General features: G+C 44.1%; 1 protein-coding gene across 5 annotated transcripts in view; it reads left to right on the top strand.

Annotated features, from left to right (window-relative positions):
* The window catches only part of ATP6V0A4 (ATPase H+ transporting V0 subunit a4), a 75,528-nt gene that overhangs the window by 50,387 nt on the left and 597 nt on the right, over window positions 1-24,544 (top strand). For all 5 annotated transcript variants that reach the window (XM_047695580.1, XM_047695582.1, XM_047695584.1 and 2 more), the window contains 5 exons: window positions 1,414-1,630; window positions 4,592-4,693; window positions 17,256-17,384; window positions 21,032-21,149; window positions 23,490-23,661. In XM_047695580.1, coding sequence (XP_047551536.1) covers window positions 1,414-1,630; window positions 4,592-4,693; window positions 17,256-17,384; window positions 21,032-21,149; window positions 23,490-23,661 — 738 coding nt within the window. The remainder of the gene's footprint in view (window positions 1-1,413; window positions 1,631-4,591; window positions 4,694-17,255; window positions 17,385-21,031; window positions 21,150-23,489; window positions 23,662-24,544) is intronic.

The raw sequence follows: 24,544 nt of genomic DNA, 5'->3' as shown, positions 1-24,544 counted from the left end.
TTCTCCTGAGCTGGGTCACTCTAGTAGGAGGGCACTTTTCACCTTTGAAATATTTGAGGGTCCAGAAACGGACTGGCAAGCCCATACCGCCTTGTGTCCCCCAACCTGAAAGGCCTCAGTCCCTGCCATTTCCAGGATTAGCTCCCACCAGGGGGCAAATGGAGACATAAGTACCTTTGGGCCAACCTGCCCTCAGATTTTCAGTCCTCTACAATGCCGTTTCTTCCAAATGGCAGCAGCTTCATGCTTGGGCTGTCTCGGAATACTTCTCAAACCTATTTTTCTAAAGGCGTTAATGTATAAAAACATGGAAAGTGGTCAATTACACATGAACTCTTAAGCTTCCCCTCGGAAGGGACCCAGACCACTTCTGTTCCATTGGCCAGAGCCAGCCCCATGGTGCCCTCTGACCTGAAAGCTCACACCAGTGCAGATCTACTCGAAAAGTCAGATATAGTTAATGAGTCAACTAGTGACAATTAGTGACTAGTGACCCTGGTACCATTGCCTCCCTGAAAAGGCTGTGAGAATTAAATGAGAGATGATCCCGGAAAGTATTTTCCGGAGCAGTCTGTCCTTTGTTTCATTGTGTGTCAGGCTGACCTCAATGATGTAGGAATCCTGTTTTATCGTGAGATCTCCCTTTTCCCTCAGAGAAGTCTTGCAATTAGCAAAGGGAGTGGGGGCCCTTTCTGACATTTTAACTTGGGGCCCCTCAATTTCGCTTTGTGGGACTCTCTCTGTATCTTAGAGCATGAGTTGACAAACTTTTCCTATAGAGGGCCAGAGAATAAATATTTTAGGCTCTGGAGGCCAGACTGTCTCTGTCACAACTACCCAATGCTGATGTTGGAGCATGAAAGCTGCCACAGACAATCTGTCAATGGATGAATGGGTCTATGTCCTAATAAAACTTTAGTAGGGAACACGGAAATTTGAATTGCATATAATTTTTGCATATCATTATCACAAACCATTCTTTTCAGTTTTCCGGTCAAACATTGAAAAATGTAGAAATCATTTTCAATTTGTGTGTGGTTTAAAAACAGGTCGGTGATGGGCTCAGTTTGGCCCTTAAACCTTAGCTCTCCAACCCCTTAGGAGAAAAAGCTTCGTAGTCATCCTTCTATATCTTTGTGCCCATGGATGTGTTGATACGAGCTAGATGTGCAGGTGAAGTTGTGGTCAAACCACCAGCTCTCCCTGCAGACCTGCCCTTTGCTTCGGACTCTACCTTCCAGACCCTGGTTCTCTTGAATCCTTCCTTCCTCTTTTTTCCATCCCTGCATCATTGCTTCTTGCTCGGAGAGTCAATGCAGTGTGTGAAAATGAACATTTCGTGCTTCAGGACAAATGATTAGTTCTTGATGTTCACTCATTGTTCCATCTCTCCTGTGTGTTTCCCACCCGCAGATACTTCAGAAGAACCCTCAACATCGTTCTGCAGTTTGTTCCTGAGATGATTTTTATCCTGTGTCTGTTCGGATACTTGGTTTTCATGATCATTTTCAAGTGGTGCCACTTTGACGTCCGCACGTCCCAGCGCGCCCCCAGCATCCTCATCCACTTCATCAACATGTTTCTGTTTAACTACGACGACCCTTCCAATGCTCCCCTGTACAAACATCAGGTATCAATGCGTTTTTGTTCTTCTTTCATGCTCTTGAGGATGTCACGTCCATCTCCTACTCTTTTTTTGTTTTATTTATTTATTTATTTATTTACTTGACAGACAGAGATTACAAGTAGGCAGAGAGGCAGGCAGAGAAAGAGGGGAAAGCAGGTTCCCCGCTGAGCAGAGAGCCCGATATGGGGCTTGATCCCAGGACCCTGGGATCACAACCTGAGCGGAAGGCAGAGGCTTTAACCCACTGAGCCACCCAGGCGCCCCCATCTCCTACTCTTGAGTATTGCAGAAAGTAGTTGTTTACAAGACTGAGCCATCTCAGCAACCACTCAAGGCTGTTAGGTTTTTTACATTTCAGAAGGTGTTTATGAGAGCGGGTGAACGTACAGGTGCTTAGGGCAACATGGCGGTGCGGTGTCTAGCCGCTCCTATTTGGGTGACATGGGACAGGTTATTTCTGTGCCATTGAAAATTGGCTTGCCCATCATTTGCGGCGAAAGAAAAAAAAAACCCAGTCCTTCAAATTCATTAGACTGAAACTACAAATGGTCTAAACGGGGCCTCAAGATGTAATACTGTTTTATTCTAAACATAAGCGCTAGGGTGGACAAGAAAGACAACTGGAGAGTCAAGAAGAGGAGTCCCTCTGTTCATGTGCGCAGGGGCTCCCGGGAAACCAAGACCCAAACTCACGCTCTCTTGTGAGCTTCCATGGCTGATTCGGTGTCCCTTCTCTTTTTTTCTTTTGGTTCTTCTTCTGTGAACCATTCCTCCCAACACCTGGACTGTATTGCCGTGTCTTTTTCTTCCACTTCTAGCAATTTGTCACCAACTTAGCAAGTCAGCCTCATTACCAACTTGATATTTTATTTTAAAAAAGCATAAATGCCGCATGGGAGCTGGAGACAGAAACCAGGCAATGAGTAACACAAGTAGTTTTCCTCTAGCCTCTCCCGGTGACTAACTTGATAATACTGTGTGAACATAGATTGTCCCTACTTGTATCTCCTGAGTCCTGGTGGCTATTTTCCCAATGTGACCCTCTGCTGCTCCTTTCACTTGCCAGTGGCTGCTCACCCTGGATGTCCTCACGGAAGACATGCTCTGTCCCTCCTGTGGCCACGCGTGGCCTCTTGTGTTTGAGTCCTAGTTGTATTCTCCTGCTTTATGGGAACAGCAAACAACAAGAAGAGAAAAGGCCTTGTGGAAGGGCATTTTTTATGAAAAATAAAGATAATTCAGATTTTAGATAAGAATCAGAGAAGACCTACACCGCTGAAAGCTCTTTTGAGGTGGCCTACTTTACTATTGTAATGTTTTTGTTATACCTCAGTGAATGGTATACGAACCACCCCAGACTGTGAACACTAAATGAACCTATTTGGAAGGTTGGTTTACTCAGTGCTGGAGTCTGAATGAAAGTTTCCTTGGATTTCCCAAACAAGTCTTCTCTTTTAGGCAAAGGACTCAGACTCACTAACTATTTTATGCACTAACTCCCTTCATAAAGACTGAAGTCCTCATCTGGTCTGGAATGTGCACTGAATTTGGCACAGTGAATGGTTTTTCCAGCTTTTTTTCCCCTTCAAAAGCCTTATTGGGAACTGGCCAGTTTTCCTGTGCCCTATTTTGAAGATGAATTATCATGACACTGTTTGAAGTTTCCATAACCTCATTTTGGGGCCATGAAGCTGGAAGAGACAATGGAAATGGATAACCCAGACCCTTCCCAACACTGCGGTGGCCATCTTGGTGCCATGTTTGAATATCAAAGAAGAAGAGCAACAGATAAATACAAATTTTCAGTTACTGTGTACATCATGAGGTAGAAAACCTTTTCTAAAGATGAACAGATGGTGATGAGGTAGCTTCATGCACAGGAACTGGCAAGCATGACGTGTGTTTCTGAGGCTCCCCTCCATCTTCTGAGCATTTCTGAGGGGAGGAGGATAGAAGACTGAGCAGATAAGATGTCCCCACTGTTAGCAGGGTGAATCTTGTCACGACTAGCATTAAAATCGTTCCCTGGCGTTCACTGAGAGCTTGGCCAGAACAGTAGAAGAAAAGTGAAAGCCTAACGTTTTTCCTCCCCGCCTTGAGCACCAGCAACCACACCTTTCTGGTAGCTCCCCGGGCTTCCTGGTTCTTTGACAACAGCAGCTCTGGGTCACTCCTGTAGGCTGGTGACTAGGGGGTGTATAATAAGAGGTGGGGACATGAAGACATGAAAGGAAATGTGTAGCAGGATGATAAGGTGAGACGAATTCAAGGTTTCAACAGAAGCATCAAGACCATGGCTGCCTCATCCCAGGGGGAGCTGTGAGGGAGACAGGCAGGGAGAGCTCAACATGGCTGCCCCAGAGCCCGGTGGGTGACTCACCCATAGTGAGAGTGAGAGGAAGCTTTTTTTTTTCTTTTTTAGAGGAAGTTTTTTTGTTTGTTTGTTTTGTTTTTCTTTTGAAAGATAGAGAGCACCAGAGCACAGATAATTATCTAGTCCTGGGAATATATGATTGCTAATTGAGATCATCTTTGTGACTTAAAGTGACCCAAGGACTTTTGACTACTACAGAGTGACCAGTGAAGTCATGGGGCCTGCCACACTTCTCATGCAGGGCCAGGGGCTAACTATTCCCGCGGGACAAGGGATAAATAAAGTTGCCTTTATAATGTGCCTCATGAATACTTCTTGTTCACATATGGGGTGGGTGGATAGCAAGGGGGGTACTCAAAGAGTAAGGAGTAAGACAGTGAGTTTCCAGTGCCCACCCTGGATTGACGCTGGGCACCACTGGACTTCAATGGGAATATTCCAAAACATAAAGGTGAATGGATACACTGACATGCTTTCACTCTCTCAAAATAAAGTACAACTAAAATGATCCATATTTATGATATTTATCATATAAGTTACGCTGTGAGATCACCTTGAAATGATGGGATCTTACTATTCTGATCTTACAGCAAGAAGTCCAGAGTTTCTTTGTTATTATGGCTTTGATTTCTGTCCCATGGATGCTCCTGATTAAGCCGTTTATTCTTAGAGCCAATCATCGAAAATCGCTGGTAAGTGCCTACTTGTTACCATGCCCTCACTGTGGGTAGGAGCGTGCGTTCCTTGAAAATAGAAGTTTGCACTTTCAACAGGGTGCTGGGCTTGGAGGGCCTTCTGATTTCCAGAACAATGCTCTATGAAGGGCAAACACATTTAAATCTTACATTTTGCAAACTTTGCTCAGGGTATGTGTGTACGCCAAGTCTCCTGTAGCTAATGACTTAGAGTCTGAACATGATTGTGTGATTAGTTGAAAATAAAAGTATTCTACTATAGTATGAGCTTGTTGATGAGTATTGAAAGCTGTTTTTATCAGATTTTTCAGTTGTGAGCTTTTACTATATCATGGTAGAGTGTGCGAGTACAGGAGTGAAGAAATACAAATAAGCCAGCTTCCGTTTACTAGTGATTTTTTCCCTTTTGCCAAATAGCCCATTCAGTCGGTTTCCTCCTTTTGTCTGAACTGCTCCTGAGCCTCGTGTTTACTCGGGGAGTGAAGAAGAGTTTACTATCAGTCTAAATCAAATAGGATTTGGGAAGATTGACCTCCCAGGGCACATCAGAATCTAGAAATCCACACGAGCGCGGTTTGAGATGATCAGTCTCGCGCTCTGTATGTACATCAGTGCAAAAGAGTAAGTGGAATGTGCTGAGATCACACATGTTTTAAGTGGTTGTAGATATTTTCAGATAAATACTTCCTTTTCTCAAATCTGGGGGATACTGACCTGGCTGAATCAGGGAGCGGGAACTGAGGCTGGAGTACCAGAGATCCGTCCCTAGGTGGCGCCCTCTTTCTACATCACCTGCTTCTCTTCCTGCTGTGTGGACTTCGTTAGGAAGCTTGTTTGATGAACACTGTTCAAGCCGGAGATGAATTAGAAAAAAGACGAAGCCAAGAATGCTTGTTTATTGTTTGGTTAATTGGTGAGAGACCCAGCTGATAAAGGGCGGCGGTGGTAGAAGGTGGTCTAGAGGTGACCAAGTATTTCAAAGGACGGTGGCAAAGAGCTGTTTGCCGACATAGATGCCACTCTCTTTTCTAGAAACTCACCCCGTCCATAAAGGCAGTGAGCTTAAGTCCATAAGCCCGTAAGTGAGCAGCTGACTCCCGCGACTCCTGCCTTGCTCTTTGCTCCACAGAAGGTGTAAACAGTTGCTGATCTCAGTGTAGTTGTTTTCTCCCTTTTCCCCCACGATGACTTACCCAATAGGGAATGGAGTCAGAGAAGGTTTTCTTAGTCTGCCGTCTTGGATGATACCCCCTAACTCGACTCTGGGTAGCAGGAGTCCCCCGAGATGGCGTGGAGGTCTGTCTCCTTGGGATCTCCTCCGAATGCATAGCTGTTGGTTGGTTTTTTTGGCTGCTGATTAGGACCCTGGTGGTCATTTTCTCATGTTAGAAACATTTCTACCGCTTACATCCAAGAGATGATTCCATAATTCCATCATCTGGCCCCCTCCCAGTTCCCTCTATGAAACTTTAAGGAAACCCAGCATGAAGAGATTCTAAACCAATTGTTCCGCGGGGCCTCAGGGATATGGGCAGGGGGTCCCCTGTATTCAGGCTCCTCTATAATCCTATCACCCAGGATCCCTGCATTTGGAAACTCCTGCACTAGCGGGTTGCCTGTGCTATGGCCCCTGTGGCGTATGCCCCACAGCCAGCCCGTGAGTGCACACCTTCCTCCCTGGACAGCCCGGCCTTCCACATTCTGTCTCCCCTTCTACTTGCCCTCCTGGACCCAGGTCTCCTCCCTCGCCCATATCTCAAGTCACAGTGATGTAGCTTAGCATTTCTACTCAATGTCTTTACATTTACATGTGCCTTTCATGCTATACTTTATTTTATGTTTAAAAAGATTTTATTTATTGATTTGGGGGGGGGGCATGTACAGGTGGGAGGGGCAGAGGGAGAGGGAGAAGCAGACTTCCCGTTGAGCAGGGAACCTGAAGTGGGACCTGATCCCAGGACCCCGGGATCATGACCTGAGCTGAAGGCAGATGCTTCCCCAACTGAGCCAGCCAGGAACGCTAGCTCCATTTGTTCTTAAATGTTATGTAAAGGGGGTCATACACATACCCTCTTCTGGATCTGGCTTCCTTCATCCGGTGTCACATTCCAGAGATATGTATGGACATGCGCTTGTGTGTAATTACTATATGGTATTACCATGTATGAATATACCACAATATGTCTATCCATTTGCTCACTGATAGTTATTTAACTTGTTCTAGTTTCATTATATATTGATTTATTTTGTTTTTAATTAATTTTTTTTAAAATTTTTTTTATTTTTTTTAAAGATTTTATTTATTTGACAGACAGAGATCACAAGTAGGCAGGGAAGCAGGCAGAGAGAGAGGAGGAAGCAGGCTCCCCACTGAGCAGAGAGCCTGATGCGGAGCTCGATCCCAGGACCCTGGGATCATGACCTGAGCCGAAAGCAGAGGCTTTAATCCACTGAGCCACCTAGGCGCCCCAATTAATTAATTTTTTTATTATGTTTAAAATTCCAGTATAGTTAACATATGCAGTGTTCTATTCATTTCAGATGGACAATATAGTGATTCAGTAATTCTTTATATTACCCAATGTTCATCACAGTAAGATGAACTCTTCATCCCTTTCACCTAGTCTACCCACCCCCACTCACCTCCCCTCTGGTAACCACCAGTTTGCTTTCTGGAGTTAAGAGTCTATTTTTTGGTTTGTCTCTTCTTCTTTGTTCATTTGTTTTGTTTCTGAAATTCCACATGAGTTAAATAATATGGTATTTTCTTTCTCTGATGGACTTATTTCACTTAGCGCAACACCCTCTAGGCCATCCATGTCATTGCAAATGGCAAGATTTCGTTCTTTTTTATGGCGGAGTATTCAGCCATGCAATGACATGGGTGATACATCACTTCCTCTTTTTTTCATTCATCTGTTGATGGACAGGTTTCTTTTATAATTTGACTGTTGTCAATAATGCTGCAATAAACGTAGGGGTACTTCAAAATAGTGCTTTCGTTTTCTCCAGGTAAATACCCAGGGTGGAATTACTAGATTGTATGGTAGTTCTATTTCTATTTTTTTGAGGAGCCTCTGTACTCTTTTCCACAGTGGCTGCCCCAGTTTGCATTCCCACCAATAGTACGCAAGGTTTCTTTTTTCTCTACATCCTCTCCAACACTGTTGATTCTTGTGTTTTTTTATTTTAGCCATTCTGACAGGTGTAAGGTGATATCTCATTGTGGTTTTGATTTGTATTTCCCTGGTGGTGAGTGATGTTGAGCATCTTTTCACATGTCTGCTAGCCAACTGTCTCTTTTCTTTGGAGATATATCTATTCATGTCTTCTGACCATATTTTCATTGGATGATTTGTTCTTTTGGTATTGAGTTGTGTAAGTTCTTTATATATTTGGATACTAATCCGTTACTGGATATATCATGTGCAAATATCTTCTCCCACTCAGTAAGTTGTCTTTTAGTTTTGTTGACTGTTTCCTTTGGTGTGTAAAAGCTTTTTATTTTGATGTAGTCCCAGTAATTTATTTTTGCTTTTGTTTTCCTTGCCTTAGAACACATACCTAGAAAAATGTTGCTATGGCTGATGCCAGAGAACTTACTGCCTGTGTTTTCTTCTAGGACTTGTATGGTTTCAGTTCCACATTTAGTCTTCAATCCATTCTGAGTTTATTTTTGTGTATGGTATGAGAAAGTGGTCTAGTTTCATTCTTTGGCATGTAGCTATCTAGTTTTCCCAACACCATTTGGTGAAGAGACTCTTTTTTCCCATTGTACATCCTTGCTTCCTTTGTCAAAAATTAATTTACCTTATATTCATGGATTTATTTCTGTGCTTTCAATTCTGCTTCATGATCTATGTGTCTATTTTTTGTGCTGATGCCATACTGTTTAGATTACTGCAGATTTGTAATATAACTTGAAATAAGGAAATAAGGAATTGTGATACCCCAAGTTTTGTTCTTCTTTTTCAAGATTGCTGTGGCTACTTGATAATTGTCTGTGGTTCTATACAAATTTTAGGATTGCTTGGTCTAGCTCTGTGAAAAATGCTGTTGGTATTTTGATAGGGATTGCCTTACATCTGCAAATTGCTTTTGATAGTATGGACATTTAACAATAGTCCATGAGTATGGGCTCTCTTCATTTTTGGTGTGTCATCTTCAATTTCTTTCATCAGCGTTTTGTAATTTTCAGAAATACAAGTCATTCGCCTCCTTGGTGAAGTTTATTCCTAGGTATTTAATTCTTTTCAGTGCAATAGTAAATGGGACTCTTTTCTTCATTTCTCTTTCTGCTACTTCCTTTTTAGTGTACAGATCTGCAACAGGTTTCTGTTCATTGATTTTGTATCCTGCAGATTTACTGAATTTGTTGATCAGTTATGCCAGTTTATTAGTGGAATCTTTTAGGTTTTCTGTATACAGTATTATGTCTCCTGCAAATAGTGAAAGTTTTGCCCATTTACCCATTTGGATGCCTGTTATTTCTTTTTGTTGTCTGCTATGACTAGGACTTGTGATGCTCTGTTGAATAAAAGTGGTGAGAGCAGACATCCTTGTCTTGTTCCTGATGTTGGGGGAGAAGCTCTCAGGTTTTCACCACAGAGGATGATGTTCCCCGTGGGGTTTTCACATAGGGGCCTTTATTATGTTGAGGTCTGTTCTCTCTAAACCTACTTTGTTGCGCACTTTTTTTTTTTTTTAATCATGAATGGATGTTATACTTTGTCGAATATTTTTTTTCTGCATCCATTGAAATGATCATATGGTTTTTATCCTTTCTCTTGTTGATGTGATATATCATGTTGTTTGATTTGTGACTACAAAACCACCCTTGCATCCCAGGGTAAATCCCACTTGATTGTAGTGAATGATTTTTTTTTTTTTTGATATATTGTTGGATTCAGTTTGCTAGTATTTTGTTGAAGACTTTTTGCATCTGTGTTCATCAGACATATGGGCCTATAATTTTCTCTTTTTTGTGGTGTCTTTATCAGGGTAGTGTTGCCCTTGTAGAATGAATTTGAAAGCTTTCCTTTCTCTTCTGTTTTTTGGAATAGTTTGAGAAGAATAGGTATTAACTCTTTAAATGTTTGGTAGAATTCATCTGTGAAGCCATCTGGTTCTGGACTTTCGTTTATTGGGAGTTTTTTGATTACTGATTTAATTTCATCATTTGTTGGTCATCAGTCTGTTCAAATTTCTATTTCTTTCTGCTTCAGTTTTGTGGAGTTATATGTTTCTAGGAATTTATCCATTTCTTCTTGGTTGTCCAACTTGTTGTAATATTCTCTTATAATCCTTTGTATTTCAGTGGTATTGGTTGTTATTCCTCTTTTTTCATTTCTGATTGTGAGTTCTCTTTCTCTCTCTTTTTTGATGAGTCTGGCTAAAGGCTTATCAATTTTTTTGATCTTTTCAAAGAACCAGCTCCTGGTTTCATTGATCTATTCTGTTGTTTTCTTAGTTTCTATTTTATTTCTGCTCTAAACTATATTATTATCTCCCTAGTACTAGTTTTGGGTTTTATTTGTTCTTTCTCTAGCCCCTTAAGGTGTGAGATTAGGTTGTTTGAGATTTTTCTTGAATCTTGAGATGGGCCTGTATTGCTATACACTTACCTCTTATAACAGCTTTGCTGCATCCCAAAGATTTTGGACCATTGTATTTTCTTTTTTAAGATTTTATTTATTTACAAGAGAGAGAGAATAAGAGAGAGCGAGAGCATGAGAGGAGAGAGGTCAGTGGGAGAAGCAGACTCCCTGCCAAGCAGGAAGCCTGATGTGGGACTCAATCTCAAGACTCCAGGATCATGACCTGAGCCGAAGGCAGTTGTTCAACCAGCTGAGCCACCCAGACACCCCGGACCATTGTATTTTCATTTTCATTTGCCTCCATATGTTTTTTGATTTCCTCTTTGATTTCTTTGTTAACCTATTCATTGTTGAGTAGGCTGTTAATTAACCTCCATGTATTTGTGTTCTTTCCAGACTTTTTATTGTGGTTGATTCCTAGGTTTATAGCATTATGGTTGGAAAAGATGCATGCTATGACCTCAGTGTTTTTGAATTTGCTGAGACTTGTTTTGTGGCCTAACAGGTGATATGTTCTGGAGAATGTTCCATGTACACTTGAAAAGAATGTGTATTTTGCAGTGTTAAGAAGTAATGTTCTGAATATATCTGTTAGATTCATTAGGTCCAGTGTGTCATTCAAGCCACTGTTGCCTTGTTCGTTTTCTGTTTGGCTGTAAATGGGGTGTTAAAGTCCCCTAATAGTATTTATTACTATTGATCGATTCCTCTATGCTCGTTAATAGCTGCTTTATGTGTTTGGGTGCTTTTCTATTGGGTGCATATTATTTACAATTGTCATATCTTCTTGTTGAATTGTTACCTTTGTAATTATATAGTGTCCTTTGTTTCTTGTTATAGTCTTTGTTTTAAAGTCTGTTTTGTCCAATACAAGTATTGCTATGCTGGCTTTCTTTTCACTTCCATTTGCATGATAAATATCTTTCCATCTCTCTACTTTCAAAGTGCATGTGGCTTTAGGTCTGAAATATGACTCTTGTAGGCAGCATAGAAATGGGTCTTGCTTTTTATCCATCCCATCACTCTATGTCTTTTGATGGAAGTGTTTAGTCCATTTGCATTCAAAGTAATTATTAATGGGTATGTCCTTATCGCCATTTTGTTCCTTGTTTTTGGTTGTTTTTATAATTCTTTTCTGTTCCTTTCTTTTCTTGCTCTCTTCTCTCACCTTTTGGTGGCTTTCTTTAGTGATATACTTGGTTTCCTTTATCTTTATCTCTTGCATATTTATTACCAGTTTTTGATTTTTGGTTACCATTACATATACATATAACGTCTTATACATATAGTGGTCTATATTAAACTGATGGTCACTTAAATTTGAACCCATTCTAAAAGCACTAAACGTTTACTCTTCTCCCCTCCCCATATTTTAGGTGTGGTGTCACACTTAACATCTTTTTATTTAGTGAATTCCTTGATTCATTTTTATAGATGAACTTAATTTTACTGTTTTTGTGCTTCTTACTTTTCTTACTCCTGCTTATGATCTTTCATTTACACCTGAAAAGTCTCCTTTAATATTTCTTGTAGGGCTGGTTTGGTGACAGTGAATTCCTTTAGCTTTTGTTTGTCTGGGAAACTCTTTATCTTTCTTTCGATTCTGAATGATAGTCTTGCTGGAGAGAGTATTCTTGGTTGCAAGTTTTTTCCTTTCCAAACTTTGAATATGTCTTGCCTCTCTCTTCTGGCCTGTAAAGTTTCTGCTAAAAGATCCCCTTATAGCCTTATGGGACTTCCCTCATAATTGTTTTCTCTTCTCTTGCTGCTTTTGAACTTCTCTCTTTATCACTATCATTTTAATTACTATGTATTTTGGTGTGGGCCTCCTTGGATGTATTATGTTGAGGAAATCTCAGTACCTTTTGAATCTGGACTTCTGTTTCCTTCTCCACATTCATGAACTTTTCAGCTATTATTTCTTCAAGTAAAATTTCTGCCTCCTTTTCTTTCTTCTTCTTTTGGGATCTTTACATTATGAATATGATTACACTCAATAGTGTTGTTGAGTTCCTTAATCTGTCCTCATTTTTTTTTAAGATTTTATTTATTTATTTGACAGAAACACAGTGAGAGAGGGAACACAAGCAGGAGAAGGAGAGGGAGGAGCAGGCTTCCCACCAAGCAGGTAGCCTGATGTGGGGCTTGATCCCAGGACCCCAGGATCATGACCTGAGCCAAAGGTAGATGCTTAACAACTGAGCCACCCAGGCTCCCCTTTTCTCATTTTTTATTATTCTTTTCTCTTTCTTTTGTTCAGCTTTGATTATTTCCATTACTCTCTCCCCTAGGTCACTGATCTGTTTTTCTACTTCCTCTAATTTAGGCTTTATTCCCTCTAGTGTATTTTTAATTTCAGTTATTGAGTTCTTCAGCTCTGATTGGTTCTTTTTAAAGTTTTCTGTCTTTTTACTGAGGGTCTCACTGAGGTCCTCCCTTCATTTATCAAGTCTAGTGAATATCTTTATGACCATTATTTTAAATTCTCTATCAGGCTTATCTCTATTTCATTTAACTCTCTTGCTGGGATTTTGTCCTGTGTCATTTGGGACATATTCCTCTGTCTCCTCATTTTGTCTAATTCTCTGTGTGTTTCTATGTATTAGGAAAGTCAGCTACATTTTGTGCTCTTGAAAGTGGTGGTATTATGAAGAAGAGGTCCTGTAGTTCCTCTGTTCACCAGAAGCTCGGTCTTCAAGGGCATCTCCTGGGTGTGTTGCGTGTGTCCTACTGTTGTGGCTGAGCTGTGTTTGCCTTTGGTCTAGTCATCTGCAATGACTCTTTGCCTGTTGTGGGCAGGGTTTGGTCCCTGTGTAGTTAATGAGCCAGTTTGGGCTCAAGTTGGGTCAGACCAGGCATTTACCAGAGATGCAGTAGGACTGAACTGCAGGGCACTTTCCCTACGTTGTCCTTGAGAAACTTTTGTTGTGGGCTGGGCCTACAGTCAGTCCTACTGCTGGGGCCACTATTGAACACGTTTGTGTGGTTATCTTCCCTTCTCCCCAGGGCAAGAGTCACTTTGGAATGGTGCTGAATGCTGTAGGGGCTGCTTGCACAAGGCCATACTTGTGGTGCTCCTTTGGATGGATTCCTGCCAAGGGTGGGTTGGAGGGGGTGGTTGGCAGAAAAACATGGTGGGAGGTAGGGTAGGGTTTGAGGCACTGTTAGCAAGGTGGGTGGAGAATGTTTGCTGGCTGCACTGGTTCCTGTAGCTGACTGTGTATCTAGGCTAGAGGATGGAGGAAGGAAATACCTGGACCAGCTCTTTTGTTCTGGGAGAACTCAAAGATCCTTGTCCCCTCCAGCACTGGTTCTGAGATTAGTAAGTAAATCTCCTTCCCTTCTATCCCTTGCCACACCCCACCCCACTTTTTTTTTTTTTTTTTTTTTTTTACAAACTGCTGCTTTTATGCTATATCTCAGCAGGGCTATTTGTTATGTCTTTCTTTAAAGGTGGGGCCTCAGTTTCCTATTACCCTCCAACATTCCCAGGGTGGTACCTGCTGATTTTCAGTTCTGTGTTAGACCTAATTGATTGTAAGAAGTTGCAAAGTTAAGCACTCTGATTTTCAAAGCCAAATGATATGGGCTTTGTCCTCCTAGTGTGGATCCCCTGTGCCGGGGGTGCCTGTTTGCAATCTGCTCCTCTCCCTTCTCCATGCCTGTGTGTCCCTCCTTCCCATGGATAGTGTCATGTATCAGTTTGTTTCCTAACCACAACATTGCCCTTCCTACTGTTTTTTTGTTTTTGTTTTTGTTTTATTTTTAATGTGGCTCCTTCTCTACCTTTAGCTGTGGAGAGTCTGTTCTGACAGTCTTTGGGTCATTTTCTGGCTTCTTTACACGGATGTGAGTGTTATGTAGGAGTATCCAAGGGACAAGGTGAGCTTAGGATCCTCCTACTTGGCCATCTTCCCTGGAAGTCCCCGGTTTGTCTCTGGTTTTAGTGATTACAGATAATACTGCTGTAAATATTCTCGTGCATGTCTTTTAGTACATGTGTTTTCAGAAAGTTGTCGGTAACTAATTTGAAATTGAGTTGTACATTTGACTTCACTGGGCACTCAGCTTAATCATTGTGAGATGGTTAGTAAGCGGAGAAGATGGGCACTAGGGTTTATAATGTCCAGTATTAATGCTTCTGCAAAATTATTCATGTTTATTTTATTTATTTATTTATTTATATGACAGAGACAGACAGCAAGAGAAAGAACACAAGCAGAGGGAGTGAGAGAGGGAGAAGCAGGCTCCCTGCCGAGCAGGGAGCCCGTGGTGGGGCTTGATCCCAGGACCCTGGGATTATGACCTGAGCCGAAAACAGATGCTTAATGGCTGAGCCACCCAGGCACCCCTATTCATGTTCATTTTAACCAGCTCCTGGATAATGACCAGAAAAGGCTATAGTTTAGGTATGGAAATGGAGAAACTATCTTCTATGTCTTGTTTGGTATTTTCTTCTTTAAATTAAGGGTGAGAGAAAATAGGATTTCAGGAAGAGAAAGTTATGTTAAAATGAGCCATATCTTTTACCATGGCTCAAAGTACTATGGGGCCAAGGGGAAGGCTTACCCAGAGCTCCCTCTTGGGACCTGGCACCCTGGAATTCTTGTCCAAATGGACTCGAGTCCACTTCCAGGCCCTAAAAAGGGCCAACCACACAGTGGCATGGGTACTACTAGCCCCTGTCATGCCAGGGGGCAGCTCTTTTGGGGCAGTGTAGATGGAACATGGACACTGTGGGCGGGAGTGTCCACATATGGCCCTTGTGCTATGGGATGAGACCAGAAGGGAGAAGGATAGGGTGGCATGCCACAGTGGAGGGCCAGCTCATCTATGCTGCCATGTCCTGGTGTAGGACTCCAAATTTAAACCTGGCCTTTCAAGTTCCTATGAGGCTTGTTTGCTCATTTGCTTGATTTATCAAGATAGGAGACTAGAACATATTTTTTTTAAAAGATTTTATTTATTTATTTGTCAGAGAGAAAGAGAGAGTGCACACAAGCAGGCTGAGTGGCAGGCAGAGGCAGAGAGAGAAGCAGGCTCCCCACTGAGCAAGGAGCCCGATGCGGGACTCGATCCCAGGACTCTGGGATCACAACCTGAGCTGAAGGCAGCGGCTTAACCAACTGAGCCACCCAGGCGTCCTGACTAGAACATATCTTATTTAGGGGTCCATGGGCTTGATTTATAACTCTTAAATATTTAATTATATGGCATGTGGACTTCCATTTTTACCTTTGCCTAAGGCTCTGCACATATTAGATTGTAGACCCACTAAAGAAAGAAAGGTAAATGGGGTGCCTGGGTGGCTCAGTGGGTTAAAGCCTCTGCGTTCAGCTCAGGTCATGATCCCAGGGTCCTGGGATCAAGTCCCTCATCAGGCTCTCTGCTCAGCAGGGAGCCTGCTTCCTCCTCTCTCTCTCTGCCTGCTTCTCTGCCTACTTGTGATATCTGTCTGTCAAATAAATAAATAAAATCTTTAAAAAAAGGAAAAAAAAGAAAGAAAGGTAAAAATACCTTAATGCCTAATTTGCAATACTCCACCCATAAAATCATTCTAGGAAACACTTTGGACATGGAGCATTAAGTTTCACAGTGACTGGGTGGCTCAGTTGTTGAACGTCCAACTCTTGGTTTTGGCTCAGGTCAGGATCTCAGGCTCATGAGATTGAGCCCTATGTTAGGCTCTGCCCTGAGAGTGGAGCCTGCTTCCCCCTTCTGAGCCAGCCCTCTTCTCCTACTCTAAAATAAACAAACAAACTCAAGGATAAAACTAGGCCAAATTCCATGCTGATCACACCTAGATTTTTTGCCTTTGAATTTTTTTCTTAGCTATTTTTATAAAGTAATGTTTTTATTTTTAAAAAAGGATATTAGTGGGACGCCTGGGTGGCTCAGTTGGTTGGGCAGCTGCCTTCAGCTCGGGTCATGATCCCAGTATCCTGGGATCGAGTCCCGCATCGGGCTCCTTGCTTGGCAGGGAGCCTGCTTCTCCCTCTGCCTCTGCCTGCCACTCTGTCTGCCTGTGCTCACTCTCGCTCCTCTCTCTCTGACAAATAAATAAATAAAATCTAAAAAAAAAAAAAATGTTTAAAAAAAAAAAAGGATATTAGTGTTGAAAAAGTCCTTATGTTAGTCCTTTTGGACCGCTGGAACAAACTTCCACAGGCTGGGTGACTTCTAAACAACAAACTGATTGTTCAGGTCTGGAGGCTTCGAAGTCCAAGATCAAAGGCTCCAGTATGTTCACCATTGTGAGGCCCTCCACTGCCTGGTTCTTAGCTGCCACCCTCTCACTGTGTCCTCACATGGTGGAAGGGGCAGGGGAGTTGCATGGGGAGTCCTTTATAAAGTCACTAACCCATTCATGAAGGCTCTACTCTATCCTCTTTGGGGGTTAGGATTTCAATATAAGAACTAGCGGAGATACAAACATTCAGACTGTAGCAGTCATTAATCTCTCTTAATTAATTTTGCCTGTAGAAATCTAGCTGCTCAGGTCACAAGGTACAATAATTTTATGATAGCATATATATATATATATATATATATATATATATATATATAAACAATAAAAGGTACTCTTGAACATGCACTGGTTTACTGTAAAGATGGATTAATTTGGCACATTCTGGAGCACCATAGAGAAAAACATGTGTTCTGGAATCAGATTGTCTGGGTTTGAATCCTGGCTCTGCCACTAACTAGCCTTACAAGCTGTGTGACCTCAGGTGCATCTCTTAACCGTCCTGTGCTGTAGTTTTCTTCTCTGTAGAACCAGCTGATAACTGTGCTTACATGAAAAGATTGTCACAAAGCCTAAACGAGGTGATACAGAGAGAGTTTAGAATGGTGTCTGGTCCATAGTTAATATTTAATGACAGCCTTTAGTTTGTGTAGAATAAATTGTAATTCTAATTCTAAGGGTGAATTTAGTGCTTCACTTTCTTGCTTGCTGACAGCTGCAGGCCTCCATGATCCAAGAAGAAGCCACAGAGGACACTGAAGGTGACCACTCCAGTCCTTCTGTGAGTGCTGGCCAGAGGGCTTCTGCAGGTGCCCATGGGGGTCAGGATGACCATGAAGAAGAGGTATGTGGGGCTCAATAGTTGACAAAGACTTCCTAGTTAGTGCAGAGTCTAGATGAGGGATCTCATCAAGGATGATTGCAAAATATTTAAAATTGGGCATGGCCACCAGTAGGGCGTGGCCACCAGTAGGATGTGGCTACCAGTAGGGCATGGCCACCAGCCCATCAGAAAGGACTTGGGCAGTGGAGCTGGGAAGGTTGGGAGGACCATGCTGGTGGCAGCCCTGTAGTCTTAGAGTTGTGGGAAGTTGGGGAGGTCGCAAGGGAGGGGGAGTGCCTATAATATCAGAACAACAGCTCCTGGGATGCCTGGGGGGGTGCTCCGTCGGTTAAGTGTCCAACTCTTGATTTTAGCTCAGGTCATGAGAGCTTCTCTCCCTCTGCCCCATCTCTTGCTCACTCTGTCTCTCTAAAATAAACAAACCTTTAAAAAAAAAAAAAAAAGAAAAGAAAGAACAACAGCTCCTCACCAACCAATCTAGGAGTGTTTTAACATTATAACCCAGGTGCTGCTGTCTCTGTGAGTGTGAGGTGTCAGCCTCCAGATCTATTGGCATAGGAGGTCGTCCATGTTCGTGAGACCTCCTTGTCTCCAAACCGTGCCCCTGGCAGGTGGCTACATTTATTATGAGCCGTCCAATCAGCGCCCCTCAACCCACGAGATCTGAGCCCAAATCTGGCCCTATTGTTGAAGTCAAAGGCGGGTTATTTCTTCCCAGCCCGCCTCCTGGACACGAGCATGCCCTGCCACCATCCCCTCTTTGTTCTCCTGTCCCCACCCTGGCTCTGCTGGGACTTCGCTGACCTATCTTTGTAACATTATCTGCCTGCCTGTGAATTCAGGAATTGTTTCATTCCCCCTCCCTCCATGCCCTGTTTCTGTTCAAGGACAGCCACTCCCCCTCAGGAATGTGCCACATTTTCCCCGATGAAGCAGGTGGCTGTTTTTATCCCAACCCTGAAGCACCCGTAAGCCTCAAGTGGGTGGGGTTTTAACAGGAGTTCTGTTCTAATCCTGGGATGGGGACAGGGCCACTGTGAAGCCTGAGGGAGGCTAGAGGGAGCTCCCTTTGTGGTGTTAATGACTAATAATAATAATAATAATACTCATTTAAACTAATGGATGGTCAATCAGAATTAATGAAGAATCTGGATCAAATGTTTCCAACAAGATTCCAGGTACAGAGAGTAACCCATATTAGGGGTTATTATTATTACTAAGTCTGTCAGACATGCTGGGATGTTCTAGAATCCAGACCACACATCGTCTGACTCATCCGGTCCCAGCGTGTCCAGTATAGCCTCTCTCCTCTTTCTCCTGCTCTCAGGATCTGCCCAGTCAGGGTTCCCCTCCTACTTCTGCAATGAATGAGCTGTCTTTGTTTGGGCAACTTCAGGCACCATTCGTAGGTTCCTTCCCCCAAGTGCAGTCATGGGGGGTGGTCTCCGCAAACACGGGCTTGATGACATTGTCCCCTCAAAGTCCTCTCTGACCTCTCTCCACACCAGGTGTTGGCCAAACTCGGGGTTAAGGACACATTCTCCAGACTGCCAAGTCCTCCCAAGACTTCCGACACTAGCCACAGGTTTGGGGATCTCCAGGACCTACCCAACCCTCTCTTCAGACCGTCAGTTACAAACTCAGGGTCCCTCATATTTCCTCAGGGCCAATAATTTGTAGAACGACTTAGAGAGCTCAGTAAAGTGTGAGCCTTACAACTGGAGTTTTACTGCAGCACAAATATAGAAATCAGAAGGGGAAAAGGCACGTAGGCAGAATCCTACACTGGATTTGGGAAGATCCCAAATTCCAGACTTCTGTGTCCTTCGGGAGGCCTTCCTCTCCCAGCATCGACATGTGGCAACAGGCGCACAGCATTGCCAGCCCGGGAATCTCACCTTAGCTCCAGTGTCCAAAGTTTGATTGGAGTTTCATTCCGTGAGCCTGCAGCCCAGTGGTTGTACTCGGTCTCCAGAGGCCCCCTTCCACCCCAGAGACTGGACTGGAAACACATGGCTCCATGTCTCAACCTTCCAACCACAGAAATTATCAGATGTGGTCCCAGGGGCTCACCATGAATAACGAAGAAAATTCTTTCACATGGGAGATGTTAGGAGTTCAGTGCTTGCCTCCCAGGAGCCCGGACAAAGCCAGCCCTCTCTTTGGGTGGGGTTAATGCTCCCCTACACATCCCTCCTCTACCTTGACTCTGTCTCTCCACGGTCTCCCTCTCTGTCCGTTCCTGCCCTTCGCTTCCTCCCAGCTCTTCTCGTTGCTGAATCAGAGACGTTGATTCCTGTCTTCTCTCAGGTCACCCGACTCAGGTAACCACAGCCCCCATTCCTTCTCGGTATCTCTCCGACCTTGACCACAGCCCTATGACTCCTCCTGGTCTCCTTTTGGAGACTCCTCTCGGACCTTGTCTCTGCATCATCAGTTTCATTCTTTCTCACCTCCCAATGAAGATATGTTACAAGCTCGGAGCTCTTCTCTCTGTGCTCTTTGCCATGTGTATCTTTCCAGTTGACTTAACTCCCACTATCCCTCCTCCCACCGGTGACCTCCTAGGTGTCCATTTCCAGCCCAGACTTTTCTTCTCAGGTTGTCCTGCCTCTACCACCGTGTGCTGGAAGATTCTACTTGTATGGCCAGCTGTTGCCTGAAATGCAACACGTCTGAATATATCAACTAATCTCCCTCTCCCATTTTCCATTTCTGTCAGGGCCATCCTTTCAGCTCCTCAAACTCAAGAGCCTCGGAACCCTGGGTGATCCCAGCCCCTCCCGGGTGAAAGGCCCTTCTGTGTCCCCACCGTCCTGCTGATTCTTGGCTATTGCACTTTCCACACACACTGTCCCTACTGGACTGTGAGCCACTCGAGGGCTGGGATGGTGCCAGTCGGACTGTTGTCCCCACAGCGACAGAGAGTGTGAAGCCAACAACACATTATCACTGTCTGTGTGCTGTTTCTCCCTCCCCGTCCCTGGATTAGGGAGCTAATCAACAAAGAGGCTCTTTTGCTTATGGGCCTTGCCCTTGCTGGTCCATTTTGTCACCAGATTAATTCTCCCTCAGTGCTTCTTTATTACCTCCCTCTCCCCTGGCCACTTTCTATTCAGATAGATTTTTTATGGTTCCTCATGGGCTCCAGGTTATTTTCTCAACTCTGCCCTTTCCTGGAACTTTCCTCTCCTTTCTACTCCTCACCAAACAAGCTCCCACTTCCAGTCAAATTGTTTTCCCCCAGAACTCGCCTTCCCAGTGTTCCCAGCCACCTGCATTTTCCTTACCAGGACTCGTTTCCCTCAGCAGGAATGGTCCTTCTCATCTCTCCTTCCCGATGCCTCCCCCTCCTTCAGCGCCCATCTACCTCCCGTGATGCCCTACCAACTGTTCTCTCTTCCTCTCTGGACTTTTTTCAGCTATTTCTGGGAGATGTTACTGCACACGTACTATATATCCGCTTTTGTGCTGCTAATTCTCTTCCTCCAAATACATTAATATTTGTTTTCCTCTAGTTCAGCTGGACACGATTTACGGTGGAGCCCATGTTTTACTCACCTGTGTACCGTTACTCACCTGTGTACTGTGTACCTTTCATGGAGGGAATTCTTAATGAAAGTAGAATAAAGAACTCTCTCTTTCAGTTCAATTTCGGAGACATCTTTGTGCATCAAGCCATCCACACGATCGAATATTGCCTGGGCTGCATTTCAAACACAGCCTCGTACCTCCGGCTCTGGGCCCTCAGCCTGGCTCATGCACGTGAGTGAGTGGACCTCACGGTCACCGTCAGATCACTCCTGGGAAACAGAATCAAAGTACTTGTTGGCAGAGGTGCCTTCCTGGGTTATTTCTGGTTCTTCTTTCTTAGGAAGATGTGACTCTTCTTCTGTAGGCCTCACTTTATATTTTTAGAGTGGTTACCCTCTATATCGGTTTTCTGTGGCTGCTGTCATGAATTACCACGAGCTTCGCAGCTTTAAACAATACAAATTTGCTATCTTACAACTCTGGAATCCTAGAACCAAGGCATCAGCAGGGTTAGGCTCCTTCTAGAAGCTCTAGAAGTTTCCTCTTCTAAGGAGACAGGGCCATAAGGGCCTGCATTGAGGCTCCTGAAGCTACCATGTTCTCTAGACCTTTCTGTGTGTTTGCCCTGCAGCCCACTTGCTTGAAATATTCCTCTTTCTCTCTCTCTTTTTTAAGTAGGCTGCATGCCTACCGTGGAGCCCAGTGTGGGGCTTGAATTCATGACCCTGACTGAAATCAAGATCTAAGTTGAGATCAAGTGTCAGATGCTTAACCAACTGAGCTACCCAGTCACTCCTATTCCTCTCTTCTTTAACTTTCTCCTCACCTAGTATCTAATTCTTCCTTCAGAACTCACTCAGATGGCATCACCACCCTTGGAAATCTTCCTCCCTGGTCCCCAGTCTGGAAGGTGCACTTTCCCTGAGTTCTGGGAATGCGCCGTCCTAGCAGTGATTACAATTCTGTTGTAATCAGCCTGTCTCCCTACTAGACTGTGAGCTCTTGGAAAGCAACGTCCCCATCTTCTATCACTGTGTTTCCAGCACTGAGCACAATGTGTGGAACCAAGAAATGAGGCCAAAGTGTGTCCTTGCAGGATAGAAACCAAAGCAATGAAAGTGAGCCTGTTTGTTAATTTATAGCAGAAATGCAAGTGCTTATCATTAGTCTTCACTGCTCTGGCCATGTTCATTTTGCATCATCTCCCACACATACACACGTACACACTTCTGTAGGCACACAGGGAGTTGGATGCATACACGCAGCCTGTAAGCATCTACACACAGACACCCCGAGTCCCCACATGTGTGTACTTGTGCACTGACATGCACCCATGCGAAGAGGTTGTCCAGGGACCCAAAGTGGATCTGAGCTTGTGTGATCAGCAGCATTAATGTCAGTCTTTAGGTCCCATCTCAGATGTGGTTTGGAGGGCTCAGGTCACAACTAGATAGGACAGGAGGGTCTCCTCTGGCCAGCCCATGCCCACTTTGACTCCCCAAAAACCATATGGTTCACAGCTGCCTGGCATGGTCCACCCATTGGGTCTTTCTGAAACTTCCTGAGATGTCTAGTTCCCATGGGTGCCTTCTGCTTCATGCTAACGAACTTGCTTGAAGAGGTAGTTCAGTAGAGTGACAACAAATACTGATTCTGTTCTAGTTTCTCTAATACTACTTTTAGCTCAGTAACTCAGGCTGCAGCTTAACCTGTGCGTGCCTTGGCTTTTCTGTGTGGTTCTGGTAGTTTGCCTGCTCTGTTAGTCAGTCTAGGCTAGAATGTGCTGCAGTAAGAACAATCTCCAGATCTCAGCACCTTGAAACAGTGGCGATCTACTCGAGCACATCTGTGTCCATTGATGCCAGGTTGAGACCTACATTGAAAGAGGCTGTATTTGGACACATGCTTCAAAAGTCAGGAAAAGTCAGGTGTTACTCCAGCTGAAAGCCAGAGCTTGGGGGCAGGAGGGGGGACACAGTACAGACACAGGTACTCCTCCTTGTGCTCCCACATGTCTTTCTTCTCTTCATGTCCCGGTGGCCAGGTGCAAGTGATAGGCCTTGATTTCTCTGGGCCAGGCCCCTGTGACCTTTCTGCTGGGTACCCTCAAGTCTCAACCCAATAATGTAATGATAGCTCTCTGCTATCTCTTCTTATAAGAGCACTAATCCCATCCTGAGGACCCCACCCTTATGACCTCATCAAACCCTAATGACCTCCCAAAGATCCCTTCTCCAAGTACCATCACTTAGGTAGGTAGGGCTTCAACATATGAATTTGTTGGGGGGAAGGCACATTCAGTCCATATCAAATCATATTGTATGAATTCTTTTATGTTTCGCTTCTGTGGCATAATGTGATGTTACTGGCATTTATTCATGTTGCTGCTGGGAGCTATAGTTTGCTCCATTGTGAGCAAAGCTGCCACAGACCATCTCATCCTGGTGCCCTAGGGCACATGTGCCTGTTTTTCACCAAGACCAGAGATTCGGGATTCTAGGGTGTGCAGACCCAGGAAAAGAGTATGGAAAGATAACCCTGTGGCTGAGACTCTTTCTCTTGCTCTTCTAGAACTGTCTGAGGTGCTCTGGACCATGGTGATGAACATCGGCCTTCGCCTGCGAGGCTGGGGAGGACTCATTGGGGTCTTCATCATTTTCGCCATATTTGCCGTGCTGACGGTCGCCATCCTTCTGATCATGGAGGGCCTCTCTGCATTTTTGCATGCCCTGCGACTGCACTGGTGAGCACGGCTGCCCCATAGGGACTCCACATGCACTAGAGAGGTTGGGGCCCGGGACCTGCCAGCTGGCCTCAGATCCTGACCTCGTTCAGTCACCTGCTGGTGTAATATTACATGACGATGTGTGTGTATTTGTGTGTGTCCCCGTGCAATGCACACGTGTGTAAGTATGTACATGTGTGTACCCATGCGAGTGTGCGTCGCACATGTGTATATGTGTGCACAGGTGTGCACACAGGTATGCGTGTTTATGTGTGCACGTGTGTATGTGTGTGCACATAGGTGTGTGCACATGTGTATATATGTGTGTACGTGTGAGTGCGCATATGTGTGTGTGTGTATATGTATATAATGGCTGCCCTATAATAAATGTTAGTTCCCATTTACTCATTCTCTCTTAAATGTTCGTTTGTTGTATTACAACTGGCTTCAAGGTAAGGAACCCCTCCAGCTGCTGGTAAGATGACAGATCTGAGAGAGGCTCTTAGAGGCACGCTGAGCTCACCTGGGACATTTGGCCCATGGTGCTGAGGGCAGGAATCACACCAATGCATAGGCTCTTGACCTCTACAAAGTGCAGACAGACGGAGGGTACCTGGAAGAAGGAAGGCGCTCACGGGACGCCCTTGACATTCACAGATGTGTCTGCAGACTCTCAGGCATCACTAGGTTTACAAACATGAAAACATTTGTTGAAGTTTCCATTTTTCTTTCAAGTGAAATCTTTGCCAAGAATCTCGAGTGCATGTGCGCACCCATCCATCCCACAGGCCATCTTCAGCTTTCACGGATGCTTTCTCACCCCCTCTATGCCCGCTGTTGATAAAGAAAGGTGTTGACACTCCATGTACTGAGAGGACAGAATCACAGCCTTCCCCACAGG

This window comes from Lutra lutra, chromosome 11 (assembly GCF_902655055.1).
Source record: "Lutra lutra chromosome 11, mLutLut1.2, whole genome shotgun sequence".
Taxonomy (NCBI): Eukaryota; Metazoa; Chordata; class Mammalia; order Carnivora; family Mustelidae; genus Lutra; species Lutra lutra.
This window is presented reverse-complemented; position numbering and strand designations above follow the sequence as displayed.